Below are 16,699 nucleotides of genomic sequence, written 5' to 3'. Positions count from 1 at the left end.
ACGTACAAGAAACGTAATTCCTTCGTTTTACTTGAAACCCCTCCCCTCAAAACGAATGTTTTTATGCAAAATCAATTTCGTATTATGATCCCGTTTCTGACAAACCCACACGCACCTCTCCGATCCTCACGTCCATGAAAAAATACCGGAAGGGCACATTAATTAATAAACCTCCACTTTACGCGTTTCACTTTTTAAGACATGGAACATTTTAGTGTATTTTGCACGTAGGAAAATGTTTCACGTACATGTTTCACGTTGAAAAAGCATACAAGTTTTTATTTCACATTTATGTCTTTTCGTTGTCTTTTCTGTCTCCGTATTTTGTGGTCATTCTGTTCTCGATGAACGCGAAGGTAGTATTGCGTTCTCGCTGCAAAGTCGCACTTACAATACAATAGACGAAAATCCTTATGCGATTTTGACGCACACAAAACTAAATGAGCTTTTTCCCCCCCCCCCCCCTAAACGAAAGAATTACGTTTGTCGTGCGTCAGCTTTTATTATCGACGGCCCCTTAAGCAGAGAGCAAGTGATTTATATCTGCGGTGTCATACAATGTTGAAACTTTGAAAATCCATACGTAATTTGCAGGATATCTGGAGCGCAACCCTGAATTGCCATCGTGGACGCATACCGAAACAGTGTGTTCACCAGTCAGTTATCCATATACCTGGCCCGACTTTTTAGCCATGTAAGTACATTGTATACTTAGTAGGTTATACAGCGGCTGTCACCCACTTTACCTGTCAGAAGACTTTATTTATTTATTTATTTGTGACAAAAGTCAAGGGTCATGGGCAGATTTTCATTCATTTTAACGACTTCCCAATACGCAGACACGTTCCTGATATGAATTATGAACTACTTCGAAAGAGGGATAAAACTGCAGCAAATGGAAATTGATACAATAAAATACTAATCGACCAGCGGTAGATAACAACATCTATTAAAAGCCGAGGGTGAAAACACGGACGTTGTGGGCTAAACTCCTCGTCAGCACCCACGATATGAAAATTTCTTGTGCGATTTTCAAAGTACATTATGTAAAAGTGTCCAGTTTTTACTGTTGCAACACATCCTCTACATAAGAGTGTGCTACTTTTTAGCCAGTGTTGATTTTTTAATTTTAGTCCTGCCTATAAATGATCAGTCAACAATACCAGCGTATAATATAAGCAGTATGTCTTGTTTGTACTGCAAGTAATAATTTATACCTAAACATACCAAACCGAGAAGAAGCATGAAATCTTGTTTAATAGATTAAAATAATAAAAGAATATTTTTGAGTTGAAATATTTAGGTTAGTCACTTGCTCTACAAGAATATGCAAGAGTCTCAATACAGGGTTTTATGAGGTAGGAACAAAGTAGCGTTTATTCTACCTATTGGCTGTACATCGTCATATGAAAACTCCAATGTTTTCCTCGTTTCCCTACAGTAAATCTTTTAAAAAGCGAAATGCACCTCCAGATCAGCTTTTCGGGCAGTCAGACTGCCACAATGCTTTTCCTGCCTGCTGCTTGTATCGTGTCATTTTAAGTGATTGTATGGAATTTTTACCTCTTGGTATTTTCTGTTTTAAGGCTGGTTCACAAAAAAACAGTGAGAGGGGCTGAGGGAATTCAGGGGAGACTTCACATTTTCGGGGCGGTGGAGGGGGACATGAAAGTTTTGCTGCCTATAGGGAGACCTGAAAATTTTTTTGTTTCCATTTATCTTTACATATTTAAATTCTGAGGTTTGTCAGGTAATTTAATGAAAAATTAATAACATTTTAATGTCATCCAATTGTTCTAATGTTAGTAATAATTAAACAAAATCTAGAACACTTTTGTCACATTCCATGACCTTTATCTGGAAAAAATCTAAACATTTATGATTTTTCATACAAGAAAGAAACGTGTAATGGGGCAGCAGCTGCAACTGTTGATAGTTTTATTCAATATTTCTATGCAATATATCAAATACAATCATACTTTCTCGCTACAGTATGCTGAAACACACAATATTCAATGTGTCGACAAACCCTGTATATATGAATATGTATTCGATTATAATTGAATTAAATTCCAGACTGAAAGTCATTTGTCAATGATACAAATGCACAGTACACAAACACTGCAGGCTGTGTTGGCAAGCTGAGTTTTGGACACTTAAACATGCCGTAGGGAGTAGAACAAGATAACGGTTGTATAAACTGAACAAAAATATTATCAAATAATCAAAGTTAATACAGCTATTCTTCATGCTACTGCAGGGTCAATGTCACTCAGCAGTAACAGAGATAACTCTGACTCTGATTTAGTTGAGAAAGAGTTTCGGTCATATGACGCTCATGACAGTAAAAACTTGTACATAAGATCAGACCAGAGAGCAACACATTATATGGAAGACCAGGAAGCTTGAAAGTTATCAGGGATTTTGACTCTGGCATATGAGGAATACGGTAATCAAATATTAAAGGAACTAGATGGGGTCATCATGCTTGATTTTCTAAATTTTCACATTCTCATCGTAAAATAACAGAAAAATAAAACTTTGAACAGTAAAGACACTAAAATATAATATTTAAATACAAAAACGTGTGACTGAATGGAATTATCTATTTTCTTCCAAATTTGCCATTATTACACCCAAAATGCTAGAGATTAAAACGTTTATTTTATGGAATATTTTAATCTTCCAGTATTGTCAATTTTGAGCAGCATCTAATACATATATATTTTTTTTTGGTATTTCACTTTGATCAATTTTTCACAATTTGGCAAAATGTAGCCAGGAATTCACAATTTGCAGACACTCTCATGATCGTTATCTTGTGAGCTCTTCAGCTGGTGCCATTGACTCGGAGTTGGATTAAGTCAAATCGACTTATACTGACAAATCCAAAAATCCACTGAATGCATTTAATAATGAATCAATGTAAGAATTGCCGTATAGGAATATACCTCTACAAACTGCTAATAACAGGTAGTATCGAACATCTGCGAGTAGAACTGCCCAATACATGTCTATTTTTCTTTGCGTACATCCCTAATATGTATGCGGCTATATAATTACTTAGGAACTTGAAAAATTGTGATCATGTATACGGGGAACTTAAAAATGTTTGAGGGTAATGAGGGGGATCTAAAAAAGGTTTCAATCGCAATTCCTCAAGCGCCCACCGTTATTTTTGAACGCAGCCTAATGTCTCATCTGAGAGAGGACGCTCTTTTCTCAGGAATCATTCAACAAAAAAACCATGTCCTAATTTATATATGTAGAATGAGATGCGACTTGTTTGCTGTGCTTGTGTTCACAATTCCTGAAAATTATTCTGCTGATATTACGCTTGTTCATTTTACATTCGGATGCATTTACATAAGATGCGAACTGAACAGACGACTCTTAGAAACTGAAGTTAAAACCTTCAGTTCAGAGCTAATGCAAAAATTCAAATGTGTCCTCGCAAAAGTCAGCGTTATCCTTGAATCACGTTGCGAGGAAGTTTGTCCATATGGTATCATGCAATTTACAAGAAACAAATTCAAACCTTGCATTTTGTTGTTCTTTTCCAACTTTGGAACTCATTGTACATGTCAGGTTCCCGGTTTTTGGGATATAGTACTTCGAGTTGAAACCAAACAACGATTCAATGAATGAAAATACTGCAGCCACTAGAGAGCTCATATTGACCACATAAGGGGCAAGAACAGTGCAGTGGTATACACACTGTGCCTGGAATGGTAACATTTCACATTTGTACACAATATTTGCAAACATCCAAAAACGACGTCGAAACTTGCAATCAAACAGTCATACTCTTTAGGGAGTTTTCATCGATAGCTTGTTTCCTTTTAGATTTGTGTGTGTAGTGCTGGCAATATTTATCGTGTGCTGTACAATATACGACATAATGCGACGAAGGAGAATCAAGGAAAGGGAAAAGGACCTCTCGAAGAATTCTCCGGAAAGCAGTGGACTTGAAAACCCAGAGGATAATGGGCAGGTTCAAGAGCCAGCGGACGGACCAACGCCCGCTCAGAGCCATGCTACTTTGACAGCTGAGGTTACTATTGAAGAACCAAATCAGCCTCCAATCTCAGCGAAGGACAAAAAGGGTAAGCAGATGATGACACTTTTTGTCCTAGTTCCATCTTTTTCTCGATACCTGCGTACTACATTTCTGAAATAAGTTGCCAAAACATCAGTTCTTAGTCAATTTTTCTCTTGTCTGGCTAACCTTTCTTCAGGCCAACCCAACCTATCCTTTCTTATAAGTTCTATCTTGAGGTCTGAGTGTGTATTTCGAGATTACCGTATAAGATATCAAAGATTTGAACATTATTCATATGAGAAGCAATTAGCACCCGTTGTTTTGAAATATCTCATTATAAAGCTTGTATATGTATCTCCTCGATGTCATGTAACTTAATACCATTCTCTGGTATTCGAAGATGTAGATCCGTCTTTACGATAGACATTTAAATATCTGAATCTTTCTACCAGAAAACACAGGGCACTGTGTTCAATTTTAGAAAAAAGTTTAATAAGACATTTCCACGACGTTGGACGAAGAAACCTCAACAGAGTGACAGTTTTTCAATTGCTTCTCTCTTCTCTTTAGGCAAACTTGCCGACGTTGCCATCGCATTCTCTGTCCTTGACACTAGCGACAAAATCTTCAATATGAATCAAGCCAAGGGAAGTATCGGATGTTTGAACGGTATACGTGTTATCAGCATGTTTTGGATAATAGTATTCCATACCTGGCTATTAATCGCATCGCCCGCATATCTCAGTGAGTACCTTCAGAGTTATTTGTGTCTTCCTCAGAACTGTGAGCGAGAAACATAACAAAGTGAACGCACCTGCATGAAACAAACATTTAAAATTTTGCGTCAAGTGGTCACTGGCAACGATGTAAGAAAAAAGCTCTGACCATCAAAGGCACCTTAAATGTAAAAGCATCTGGTATATAATAATGTAACTGTATTTACGGGTGTGTGTAACTCGAAACTGAAAGACTTAAACCATCGTTTGCAAATTGCTAAAAAGGAAACTTCAATTCGTTCTTCACCAAAACAAAATTGTGAATAAAATTAGAGGTCATCTTAAAAAATTTGGTAATAGAGAAACGAAGTCTCTTAAGAAAAGCAACCGACATTTAATAATCAACATGGCCGCTATACCTGTGTTGACTCTATGGGGAAAAGTGCATTTTGATTGTCACAAAAACAAGGCAGTGAAAACTTGGTAGTATGGAAGTTTTATTCACAGTATTTGAGGGTTTGAATATCTGCACCGAAGCGCCATTGGCATAGATATCGTCTTGTCTCAGTATTCATTGAAACGTTTTATATCATCCCCAGGAAATGTACGTCAGGTGATGGAGCATGATAGAGCCAAACTTCCAGCTCAAGTGTTATTAAATGGTGAACTTGGGGTAGAAGCGTTCTTCGTACTCGGGTAAGTTACAAGCACACAAACTAGCTTTTCAGGAATACCTGTGATACGACCCCTGTCTACACCCTCTGTGACTGGCGCCGATTAAGGACGATCGTAAGCCGAGGGCATATAAAATAAAAAAAACGGGACAATTAGAAAATATGTACTTGTGGGCAACTAAAAGTAAACAGCGTTTACCCTTTTTCTACCCATAAGTAATGTTTATACATGTAAATATGAGAACTGATGACAATATAAAAGTGGGAAGTTGACCACTTGACTTTTGTGCCTTTTTGAAGATTGTCCGATCTATAAATATGTATACCAATATTATGACAGTATTTCACATCTCCAAAGATAGAAATAATCGCACACAGTCTCTGTTTGTATAATATCTGTGTGTATTCCATCTTGATAATGATGAAAACCACATGTGTTTATGTATGAATTTTTGAATGTAACTTGGTAATATTGGTAAAAAACTAATGTTAATTATCTCTTATAGATATTTCATGGAACTGATAAGCGACTTTTTTATAATTACTTCCCTAGTGGTCTTCTGGTATCCTATCTTACTTTCAAGAAAATTGAAGAGAGTGGTGGATTAAAGAAAGTTAGCTGGTTACGCTTTTTCGTCCATCGTTATCTGCGACTCACACCGGCCTACGCATTCATTCTTCTGTTGTATGCCACAATAACTATACACATGGGCGAAGGTATCTGGTGGCCATATTTGTGGCATACAACTCGGGTGCCGTGTCAAAGGTGGTGGGCAAACCTACTCTACGTTAATAATTTCATTCCTTTTCCTGGAAGTACCAGTGAGGTGAGATTTAATTAGTATATCGAAAACGTTTTGGCTTGCACTACCAAGCAATGTAACATAATCCCTGTAAACCGTCATTTCTATGTGCATATGTGCGACTCACTATTCCGAGGTAAACGAATGCATATGCTTGTGGTGACATCCTATTTTTAAGTTGGTCAAACTCTTGACTCAGATTCTCGACTGATGAATTCCACAAGCCAGTTTCCATGTCAGGATTCGTGTTATATTATTAAATGTCTTACATGGATATTGCAAGTAAGGGCTCATACCTTATATAATTATTTGGAGGAAGGTAACATCATTTGACTTTGGATTTCCTCCGTCCCATAACTGAAAGATATATGTCTTCTTTTCTGAATGCACCAGTGGTAGTGTCATGTACTTGATGGCAAACCCTTGTATATACCCATGTATGTATTGATTTTATAGAGTCTGTTTTCTTCTAAACATCTTCCTTTCCCACTTTTGGAATGCACCCGCTAGTTCATCACAGGGGCTTGTGAATGGCCATTTAAAAGATAATAAAGAATAATGATATTGTGTACGGGCTTTTTCTTGTTTCTCGCATAACGTTTCCTCCCTCTGTGAGTCATGATGGGTCAGTGTTAATTATGTATGCAGTATGCAGTGCGCCCTTCTTTGGTGACCTTTTCGTATAGTATTTCTGACTTGACCTCCATAGTGTCAGTATACATGTAAGCATCGTATAGCATGCCAAAATTCCAAATGGGACGCACTGCATACTGCATACCTAATTAACACTGGGCCGCAGCACTGATTCGTCATATCTCACAGAGCGAGGAAACATAGGGCGAGAGGAGAGAAAAAGGGAAAAAAGGCTCGCACACAAAACTAGGTTTAATGGCATTATTCTTTATTGTCTTTTGGTTGGCCATTCACCAGCGTCTGAGCTTTTATACACAATCGCTGACAAAAGAGGCTTGTGCCTAGATAAAACTTCAACAACAGCACTAGTACTTAATTACGGAACTCATAAAAAAGAGAATCGACTGTCCTACTGGTCATGAAAAAATGCACTGCTTGTTTTACAAATATCGCTATTTTTTCGCTGTTATTTACTAAAAAAATGCTCGTTGTGTTCTGAAGTAACTCCTTATTTTTATTTTGGTTTCTTTAGTGCATGGGCTGGTCTTGGTATTTATCCGTTGATATGCAGCTGTATATTATCAGTCCGTTGTTCATCGTCCTTTTGTACAAGTAGGTTGTCTTCTCTTCCTGTTCTACTGTTCATGCTTTATGTATGGAAAACTTATCACATCAGTGTCGCCATGTGATGTACCTACTTTGAGTCCAGCGGAATAAGAAATGTTTTCCGTTTAATTTGCTACATCATCGTTACGCCGTAACTTAAGACTAAGGACTATGTGCTCATACAATTAACCGCAAGTTTTCGCTTTGGCAATATCTGTATTGTTGAAGAGTCAGGCACTGGTGTCACGCAGTTGATATTTTGCATAAATCGCACATTAATCTAGCCGGTGAATGTACCGTTGTCCTTTCTGCGTTGCAGTCGCTGGGTCATCGGCATCGTTGTTAGTGTCATCACCACACTGTGTTCCTTTGCCATATCCGCTTACTTAAACTACGCCTTGCGCAGGTCCCTAGGGAGCCAATCAAGGTATGTAACTGCAAGTACGCTATCTTGTCCGTCAGTTGTAAGAGAGAGATATGTTACTCTGGAAGATACACGATGCAAGTGCCAGGACTTGGTATAGCAGCTTATCTGCTGCTTATTGTAAAATAAATGAATAATTACCATTGCAATTACCATGGTAATTATAGGATATCACTATACTGTTCCGCACAAGTTTGCATGTAGAGGAGATTTACTTCGCTATTTCATGACCATAAGTTGCCGTTGATACAACGTTGCGTACATTCTTCAGCAGAACCGAAGTCTCAAATTATTTTATTTCAGCTGCCAAGAAAAAACTTGAAGTATCGGAGAATTACAGGCTTTTATCCAGTCATTGACAATGTTAATGGGCAATTATGGGCACTGTAACTTTTTGTTTAATTCACACTAGATATGGAGAACCCTCATTGCCAGAAGGAGCGTGGCTGTACACAAAACCATACTACAGGATAACTCAATATCTTATCGGTATTGTCCTCGGCTATGTCTTGTTTCGACTGAAAGGAAAGAAGGTCAAAATTCACAAGGTAAATGGAGAATTGCAGATGTGCTACTACATGTACGGTCCGTGGTGTTACAATTTCACCTTTGTCTTGTTACACATTTCATACCAACCCTGTGTCCAGGATAAAGCACGATTACAGCGATATATGCTCAGGTTATTTATCATCTTCAATGAACCTCATGGCAAATTTAATGGCAATTGTTTTGCTGTGTCAACTTTCCTTCTTTCATCGGAGATTGTAACTCCGCACACTAAACTAAATTTCAGCCACATTCAAACGTAAAAAGCTTAAAAACTGTCCCTTGAAGGAATACATATGGTCACCAAAGACCTGTGGCATTGCAACACTTTTTGCTTGTTGCGTTGTTTGGCTATATGTAAAATCTTCGGCAAGCAATTGCAGAAAGATTATCTTTGTTCCAAGCGTCAACTTTTTATGTACTGGAAAATGTATTTATATTACCTCGAGCGGCCACACTTTTTAAAACGACTTCACCACATTTTGACCTCTCTTGTTGCTATGAATCAACAAAAGAGCAATGATATTTACCTGCCACATGAAATGGTAACAATTGATACATTGATTGATGATAGTCATCTTTGTTGATAGTGACCTAAATCTATCCCTGGATCCTGAAATCACCCGTCCACTTTGCCTTAATAGACAAATTTTCGTTCGTTTACTCTTGGAATTACAAAGGATATCTTAATTAGTAACTTCAAATCGTCATTTTCTTAGAATGATTTTACCACGATTTCAGGTTCTCAACATCTTCATCTGGATCTGCAATACAGTAGTTGCCTATCAGGTCATTTACGGTACATATATTACAAGCGATGAAAACCCTGCCCCACAAGGAGCGGCAATTCTCTACCTTTCCATCCACCGATTTTTACTTTCTGCTTGCATCGGATGGGTTATATTTGCTTGCGCCACCGGAAATGCAGGTATGAGAAGTATAACAAATATTTCCACTACTATCAGAAGGCGTTGTGCTTTCTCCCTTGCGAACATATTTTAGATTATCAAGTTTTAGCGAAAGTTTTAGCTTAATTATTTTTAAGGCCTCTATCAAATGTTGAATGCCAGGTATAGGAAAAGACTTTGTTCGGCGAAGTTCAGCAAAACGTATCGAAGTACTAGTATACGGCAGACTGATAGTTCCATGCAGTTATGTATTGGTCGGGGGGATACGGACAACGTTTCTGTGCAAGAGAGAATGCTAACGATTATTTTGTTCTTCGGAATCGCTTTGAAGTCTATTCCTGCTAGTTTTGACCTTTAGAAAAATTCCGCGACGAAATACTTGCATTTCAGTTTTCTTCGCACTGAGTGATGTTGCTCTTATATCCCTATTAGGCCTAATTTCTATTTTGTGACAAATATTTACAAAAAAACTTCCAGGGAAACAATCAGTTAGATAAACGTATTTTTATCTGAAGATACTAAAAACAAAAGCCGCTTTTCAGACCTATAGTTTAAGCCCACGAAATCTAGGGAGCAATTTTTTCTCTAAGTTATGTTTGTATTAGTATTTTGTATAGCCATCCATTTAAAATGGAGTGTGTTGCCCCTCGTTGGTCATTTGGACCTCTCTGGTGACCAAGAATTGCTTAGGTACCTCGTGTGGTTAAAGCATACATAAGAAAAAAACGAAAGGTATTGCGATTGACAAACATTCCATCCTCAAAACGAAAGTTTAGTAAACAACTAAACTCCGGGGACGAAATTATGATTAAAGCTAAAACGCAACATGATGAATTGCTGAAGTAAGATGTTCAAAGTTAAGTTGATCGTTGGTGCAAATTTCCATACGATAATCGACTCAGAGCCTTTGCTACTCCTATAATAAATGCAATTTGTTTTGCTCGTAGTTTAACGACTCACGGTCCCTGTGATCGATGTATAGGTTGCTTTCATAAAACATTCAAATGGCATAATTACTAAAGTACGTGTAAGTCTCATAACTTTTACTGTATTTAATTTAGGACCAGTGGATCAATTCCTCTCCTGGCGTGGATGGTTGCCTCTTGCTCGTGTGAATTACTGCGCTTATCTGTTACATTTAACCGTGATATTAATGTACACTTGGAGTTTGAAATACCTGTGGTTTTATTCGGACTTTAACATGGTGAGTATGCACGGAATTCCACTTTCAAAGCCACCTAAGGCAACTTCAACTCCAGTTTATCCAACAGCGCGGCTTAGGCGAACAATTCCCAAATTCAAAACTTCTGCCGGTCAAAAGTCTTTCTCTTACCGTGCAGCGAGTATTTAGAACAAAGCCCCCTGAGATTTGAAAGTTATCCTCTTTCAAAGTAAGTTGCGCGATCATCTCATAATGATATTATAGAAATAACTGGCGACGCGCTGACCATTAACGTTTTTTTGTGGGAAGGGGCGAGAGGAAAGCCAAAAATTAACGGGCGAGGCTCCCGAGCCCGTTAATTTTGGCTTTCCTCGGGCCCGCGCCCACAAATAAACGTTAATGGTCAGCGCGGAGTCTGTTATTTCCATATATTACCAACGAATCCAAGAAAACGTCAAAATTTGCGAAAATTTCCCACACGAAAGACAACGGGGCCCCAGAACTTGAATTACACAAAATGTTGTATTCACTGAACAGTGACGTGCTGCGTTATATGACGAGTTGTGTAAAAATAAACAAGTCTCACTCTCAGGTCATCATTCTATTTAACATCTTTATTATTTAACACGGCAAAGGTCAACCATGAATACGTGTACAATGTACAGTAGGTCAAAAACGCAACTTCTGCACTTTAAAACTTGAAACAATGTAACAAAACTCTTAACAACATAGCGTCGCCACGGCAAAATTTTATCAATAGACATTGCGGTGCGGTCACGCCGCCATGAAAACGACCGTTCTGACGAGCTCTAAACTCTCGCTTTATTTTGTTGGACGCTTTTAATTCGATTTTTAGTCAGCTGGATGATATTATTGTCAGTGTTACATCTTGCTTGCACTGGAATTGTTCTCGACTTGAATTGTATTGACATTGACAGTGCAATACTGAAACAACGCGGGAATACCGTCGACTTGGTTGCCAGTTGCTCTTGGAGTAGTTTGGGTACGCTCCGGGATCAGGACATCGGTGCTAGGATTTTTCTCAGAGAAGCTGCTTCTGGCACTGGGTAAGCTCGATTTTTCTCCAGTCGTGGCCGAGAAAGGGTCCCTGACAAACTTCTGCGTTGATCCGCTGTTGCACCGGTGACGTAGTGTTTACGGACTCCTCGTTCCGGTGGCCGGTAACTTTCATGATGAGGTGTGTACTCACATTTTGACCCGCTAGAATAGTGGCAGCGGTTGCCCGCAAACAGTGGTTTGTGTAAACCATCGATAGATTATTTTTTAGCAGCTTTACTGATATCCTTCATCATGTCTCCCAATTTTTTTGATCCCAAAGGCGCGTTATAATACCAGATAGGAGCGCTGTGGTCGATGAAAGTGAGCGGACGCTGGAACATGGCGGTCTGCTTGGGGTGTAGCTTTGACAGGTACAATTTTAGAGCTCTCACAGGACATTTTGCGCTGCCCGGTTGAGCGTACATACGTTTTTCTTCAGCCACATCATCTCGCGGATTCAAGGTGCCCTGATGATTTTTATTTTTTTCGTTGTACGCCATTCTAACAAATTCAGCGCCGATGTCATCATGCTCAAACACGAGTGATGATTTTGTCATATCACGAAGTCTTTCACGACCCCTGCGGCAGAAATGAACCATGATGTCAAACAAAACTTTGCGTATACAAGGCTAGAGGCGTATCGACAAAACACCGGATTCCATCAATTTAGCAAGATCTCCGCGTTGGATAGCTGACTTGTGAGTTGAGATATCCTTGCCCTCACGTTTCAATTTCTTTATTAATCCCACGAATACATGGTTGCTCGAATTAAATTCACGATCGCGTAAAATATTTATGGGACGATTGTACGGCACGCTGGTCAAATGACGATTTATAGCCGCCCTTATGCCGACCAGGGAAGATTTCGCGTAATCTTCGCCGCTCCGTGTACACAGACTGGCATAAAACTCTCGCAGCTTGTTATTGAGATCGTCGACAGGTAGAATTTCGAAGTTCTCCGCAAAACCCTTCTCTCTCAGCCAACCTAAAATTTTAAAAAATGACAAAAAGCTATACTTATTCACGACGCTACTCAACAAAGGTAAATCAAATGATATCGTTTTAATATCAATTAATATTTTAGAGAACCGGTATTTTACGATACTCACATTTGAATTGGTTGACACCCATTTTGTAGCTCGCTTGGTCGTCTGTTCATTCGGTTTTTCTCGATTTCTATGATTTCATCTTCAGTACGGGTACGAAATCTTTTCTCACCTTCTCTGCCTTCGAAATCGAATTCAATCAAATTTTCTCCACTGCTATCGGGTCGTACAACACGTTCGAAATTGTTAATGTTTAGCATGATAACTGGTTCCATGGCGAAAATATCGGATTGTATTTTACAACACGACGCGACGTATGCTACAGTACGGTATGTCAGTGACTCTGAGTGAGTTGTACAATATTCGCGACGCAGTGTCGTGCGCTGTAAAAATTTTGCAAATCAGGTAATTTTTTGGAAAAAAGAGTCTGAACTTGGCCCACAAGTGCTCCATTTTATTTTATGATTGATTATGATCTTTCTAAAAATAACAATTTACATTTTATCTTTAAATTTACGATGTTTACGTTGTTAGTATTATTATTCATATTCACGGGCATGTAAACAGACCATTACTGTGTATTTGTAGTCAGTCACGTGGTTCAGCTCGACCAATTAAAATACGACAGACAGAGCATGGTAATATAATTCACATTAAAGTTCCTATTTGAATTTAAAAAATATTTCTGTCATGTAATGGCAATGTTACTCGTCTTTATTTTGTACAGTTTTGAGTTCTTAGCGGGTTCTAATGGAAACAATGATTCGATTTATAACTCAGATTGCCCTCATTTAAAAAAATATAATATTAATAATGAGATATGTATGCGGACGACACTGTTACGTTACACTTGTCAGCTGGTCAGCAAACTGCTCCTTGTACAAAGTCACCAATGAAAGAAGTAGAAATATTAAAATATTTAATAAATGACAGCTGAAAAGTTGGAAATCCATCCACCATTTTGCTGTGCTTAGCTGATCAGCTTCTAGAATAGAACAATACAAATAAGTGTTCTAATCCTCACTGTGTGCCCCTCTGCATGGGGACACAATTCTTTTTGTCATGATGACAAAGTTTAACACACAACACAGATTTATTCCTTGCAACCGGGCCACTAGGATTGACTATAAAGAACTCTGTCGACTCTTGTCTTCTCCCTCAACAGCATACCTTCTTTCCATCGAGAATAGAGTTTTGACCTCCGATATCTTTGGAAAGTTTAAGAGAACTGTGATAACAATACTTGATGTAGAGTAAATATTCAAATCACGCTTCATCATCATTTTCGTAAAAAAATGAACGATTTGTAAAAATACCGTAAAGCAGAAAAACAAACATTGAGTTTTTTTCTTACACCTTCCATCAGCGTTGAATTATCCTAAAGACCTTCAGTTTCATTGAAGGGATTCAATAAGATTACTGAGATTTACCAGATCCTTACGACGTATATTGTTTCCTGCATTCTAATCATTAAATTCTGTCGTTTGCGTCTCTTGTACACAGGCCGTGGTTTCGATAGCAATGGTCGCCATAACTTACGCTCTCGCAGTGGTCTTCACCATGGTGATAGAGATACCGATAATTGGTCTGGAAAAGATCTATTATCTTAACAAGAACAAGAAGAACAAGTGATAATGTTAAATGGTGTTGTCTCTCCAGATATTACACAAATAAATGATTTAATGTAGGCTATCCCACCTCTCTGAATGCGGACAAACTGTTCGCTACAGCACAATACGTCGAACGGATGCTAATAGAAACTTAAGGTTTAATTACACGTACTGGAGTGCACGTCTGACGGCAGCGTAGTGGCGTATACGCGTATCCGTACTAAAGTAAGAATTTTCGGTATATTTGTGGTCTCCTGATGGTTTTACTGCGATTCGAGTTTGTGCAACATATGCGTAAAATTAATTTCCTTATATGACGACTATTCTTAAAATTCCAACAACCCTGAATTAAATCGGTCGATTTTCTTTGATACGTTTATTTATGAAGTTTACTGGAATATTTGTCCATGCATCCACACGTGTCGGGAAATCATAGCAAGTAACTCTGGTATAAACTCTACAAAATGTTCTCATATAAAAAGTGTTAGCTATTACATCAAACAAATTGAAAGCAGTTTACACGAAATTCAGACTACGATACGCGTAGAAATGTGGTTTGCCGTTGCGAACGTCTGTGTCACACGTTTGCGACGTCTTGTTATCACGTGACACAGACGTCACAAGTACTAGTGAACACAAATACGTGTAACTAAACCTCTGCAATGCTCGGCAAGACAGCTAACCATCAGTTGATACTGCATATTAAATTAGAGCTTACTTCAAATCACGTGTCTGACAAGGCAGTATACATGTCTCTCACCCTTCCGCCATTAATCTAGGCACAAATTACTATTTACATAGTTAGTTGAAGACGTTTTGTAAAATAGGCGAAAGAGTTATATTTTTTTAATTTGTGTGTGTGTGTGTGTGTGTGTGTGTGTGTGTGTGTGTGTGTGTGTAGATTTAAGAAAATGTTTCTAGAAGGGCTTCTTTAGAGCCCACTCTTTGTAAAATTCGTTGCATGATATCCGTATTTCAAACACTGTATATTATGTTACTTTAGATACGCAGTATTTAAAGATATTTTCAAGGAGTAGGTCTGCAGGGTTTATTGACTTATGCGTTCACTTGATCCAGTTGGACACAGCGTGATACTCGAAATCATTTAAGACCCATTATCTGGATTTCAAATAGAGGCTGAAGATTTATTAACTTTAAAAATAATGTAACAAAAGACATTTGTAGTGTGTATCTGTATTATCGCATATTTTCAATGAATTCGTATTTTATACATTTTAACTGAAAGATGTCATATCTGATCAGGGACACTCTATCGCTCTTAAGTGATAGGCTACTTACGTTCTGCAGTCGGGAACTATAATCTGAATTTAAAATCCGAATGTGCTCTGACTGGTAATCTGACGCCAGGACTGAACATCAACGCAACACACTACCTGAACATTTCCCGCATCATATTGTCTGACTGTCGTCTGCAGCCAACCTTGAAGGTGTACAATTTACGGTCATGAATTCTGACGCATTGCATGATCGAAAGGGTCAAGAACAGAGGGCATATGTGGTTTCTTTCTAAAAAGTTTACAAAATAAAGAAAATTGTTGAAAAATTGTATTACATATCGCAAATGACCTATATTATCTGTCGGAAAAGTCTGCGTCGAAATAAATCAGTTCTACGTTGCTAACACGACGACAACCTACGTAAATTTGTTTACTCACATACAGAAAGATCGTACAGTTCCTTTCAGCATTAACCAGTATTCGAAGAAAACAGTTTATCGGGAAATTCAGGACAGCTCTAAGTGAATTGCACGTACACCCTTTTGGTTGTAATATGATATCATGCTTGAGATCTCAATGTGACGTAATTCTTCGTGCCTATTAGCAATCAGAGCGATAGTTTGCCCCGTACATGTACACATGGCCTTACGAACTTATCATATCAATATTGTAAGGAAATTACAATCATTTACGTGCTGCTGTAGGAATATTTCATGTATTTAGTTACTGAGAAAGTCAGTTTTTACACCCCTGTCACAATTTTGTCGCGCTGCATGGGACCAGTCAATCATTGTCAATTGCCAAGCACTGAAACTGGTTCAAAATGATGCCGGATCTTTTGAGATTGAGACCGACATTTTCAGCGCTCTAAATCTTAATCTTTAATAAGATATGGTTTTGTGATACACGTTTACTATATGCAAACTTTACATTTTTACCAAATAATTACTACAAATCATACGTATAAGATATTTGCCATTTCTAGAATAAGTATGGTATATAAGTTTAAATTACACTAGATGTACATCTTTTTCTGATTTACACATAAAATAGTTAATAAATTACAAGGATTATATGATGTGTCGAGACGTGTATTTCTGTTTTTGCTTGCTGCAATATCTAAATAGTATGGCAACAAGAAAATTTTGCGCCGCTTAGAGAAATACTACTTTGTCAGCGACCATACAACGGGTCCGTGGCCATCACTGTTGATTGAGGTATGAGGTAGGAAT

At 38.1% G+C, this 16,699-nt stretch overlaps 1 protein-coding gene across 2 annotated transcripts in view; it reads left to right on the top strand.

Annotated features, from left to right (window-relative positions):
• Positions 1 to 16,545, top strand: part of LOC139116125 (nose resistant to fluoxetine protein 6-like) — a 40,978-nt gene extending 24,433 nt beyond the window's left edge. Inside the window, exons 4-14 of one of the 2 annotated variants that reach the window (XM_070678669.1) lie at positions 595 to 694; positions 3,847 to 4,106; positions 4,613 to 4,786; positions 5,358 to 5,454; positions 5,986 to 6,259; positions 7,401 to 7,480; positions 7,794 to 7,901; positions 8,311 to 8,446; positions 9,186 to 9,372; positions 10,414 to 10,556; positions 14,123 to 16,545. In XM_070678669.1, the coding sequence (XP_070534770.1) occupies positions 595 to 694; positions 3,847 to 4,106; positions 4,613 to 4,786; positions 5,358 to 5,454; positions 5,986 to 6,259; positions 7,401 to 7,480; positions 7,794 to 7,901; positions 8,311 to 8,446; positions 9,186 to 9,372; positions 10,414 to 10,556; positions 14,123 to 14,251 (1,688 nt within the window). In that variant the 3' untranslated portion in view covers positions 14,252 to 16,545. The remainder of the gene's footprint in view (positions 1 to 594; positions 695 to 3,846; positions 4,107 to 4,612; positions 4,787 to 5,357; positions 5,455 to 5,985; positions 6,260 to 7,400; positions 7,481 to 7,793; positions 7,902 to 8,310; positions 8,447 to 9,185; positions 9,373 to 10,413; positions 10,557 to 14,122) is intronic. The other variant, XM_070678668.1, reaches the window with a different exon arrangement.
• Positions 16,546 to 16,699: the final 154 nt, after the last annotated feature.

Source organism: Ptychodera flava, chromosome 17 (assembly GCF_041260155.1).
Source record: "Ptychodera flava strain L36383 chromosome 17, AS_Pfla_20210202, whole genome shotgun sequence".
NCBI classification, from domain to species: Eukaryota; Metazoa; Hemichordata; class Enteropneusta; family Ptychoderidae; genus Ptychodera; species Ptychodera flava.
This window is presented reverse-complemented; position numbering and strand designations above follow the sequence as displayed.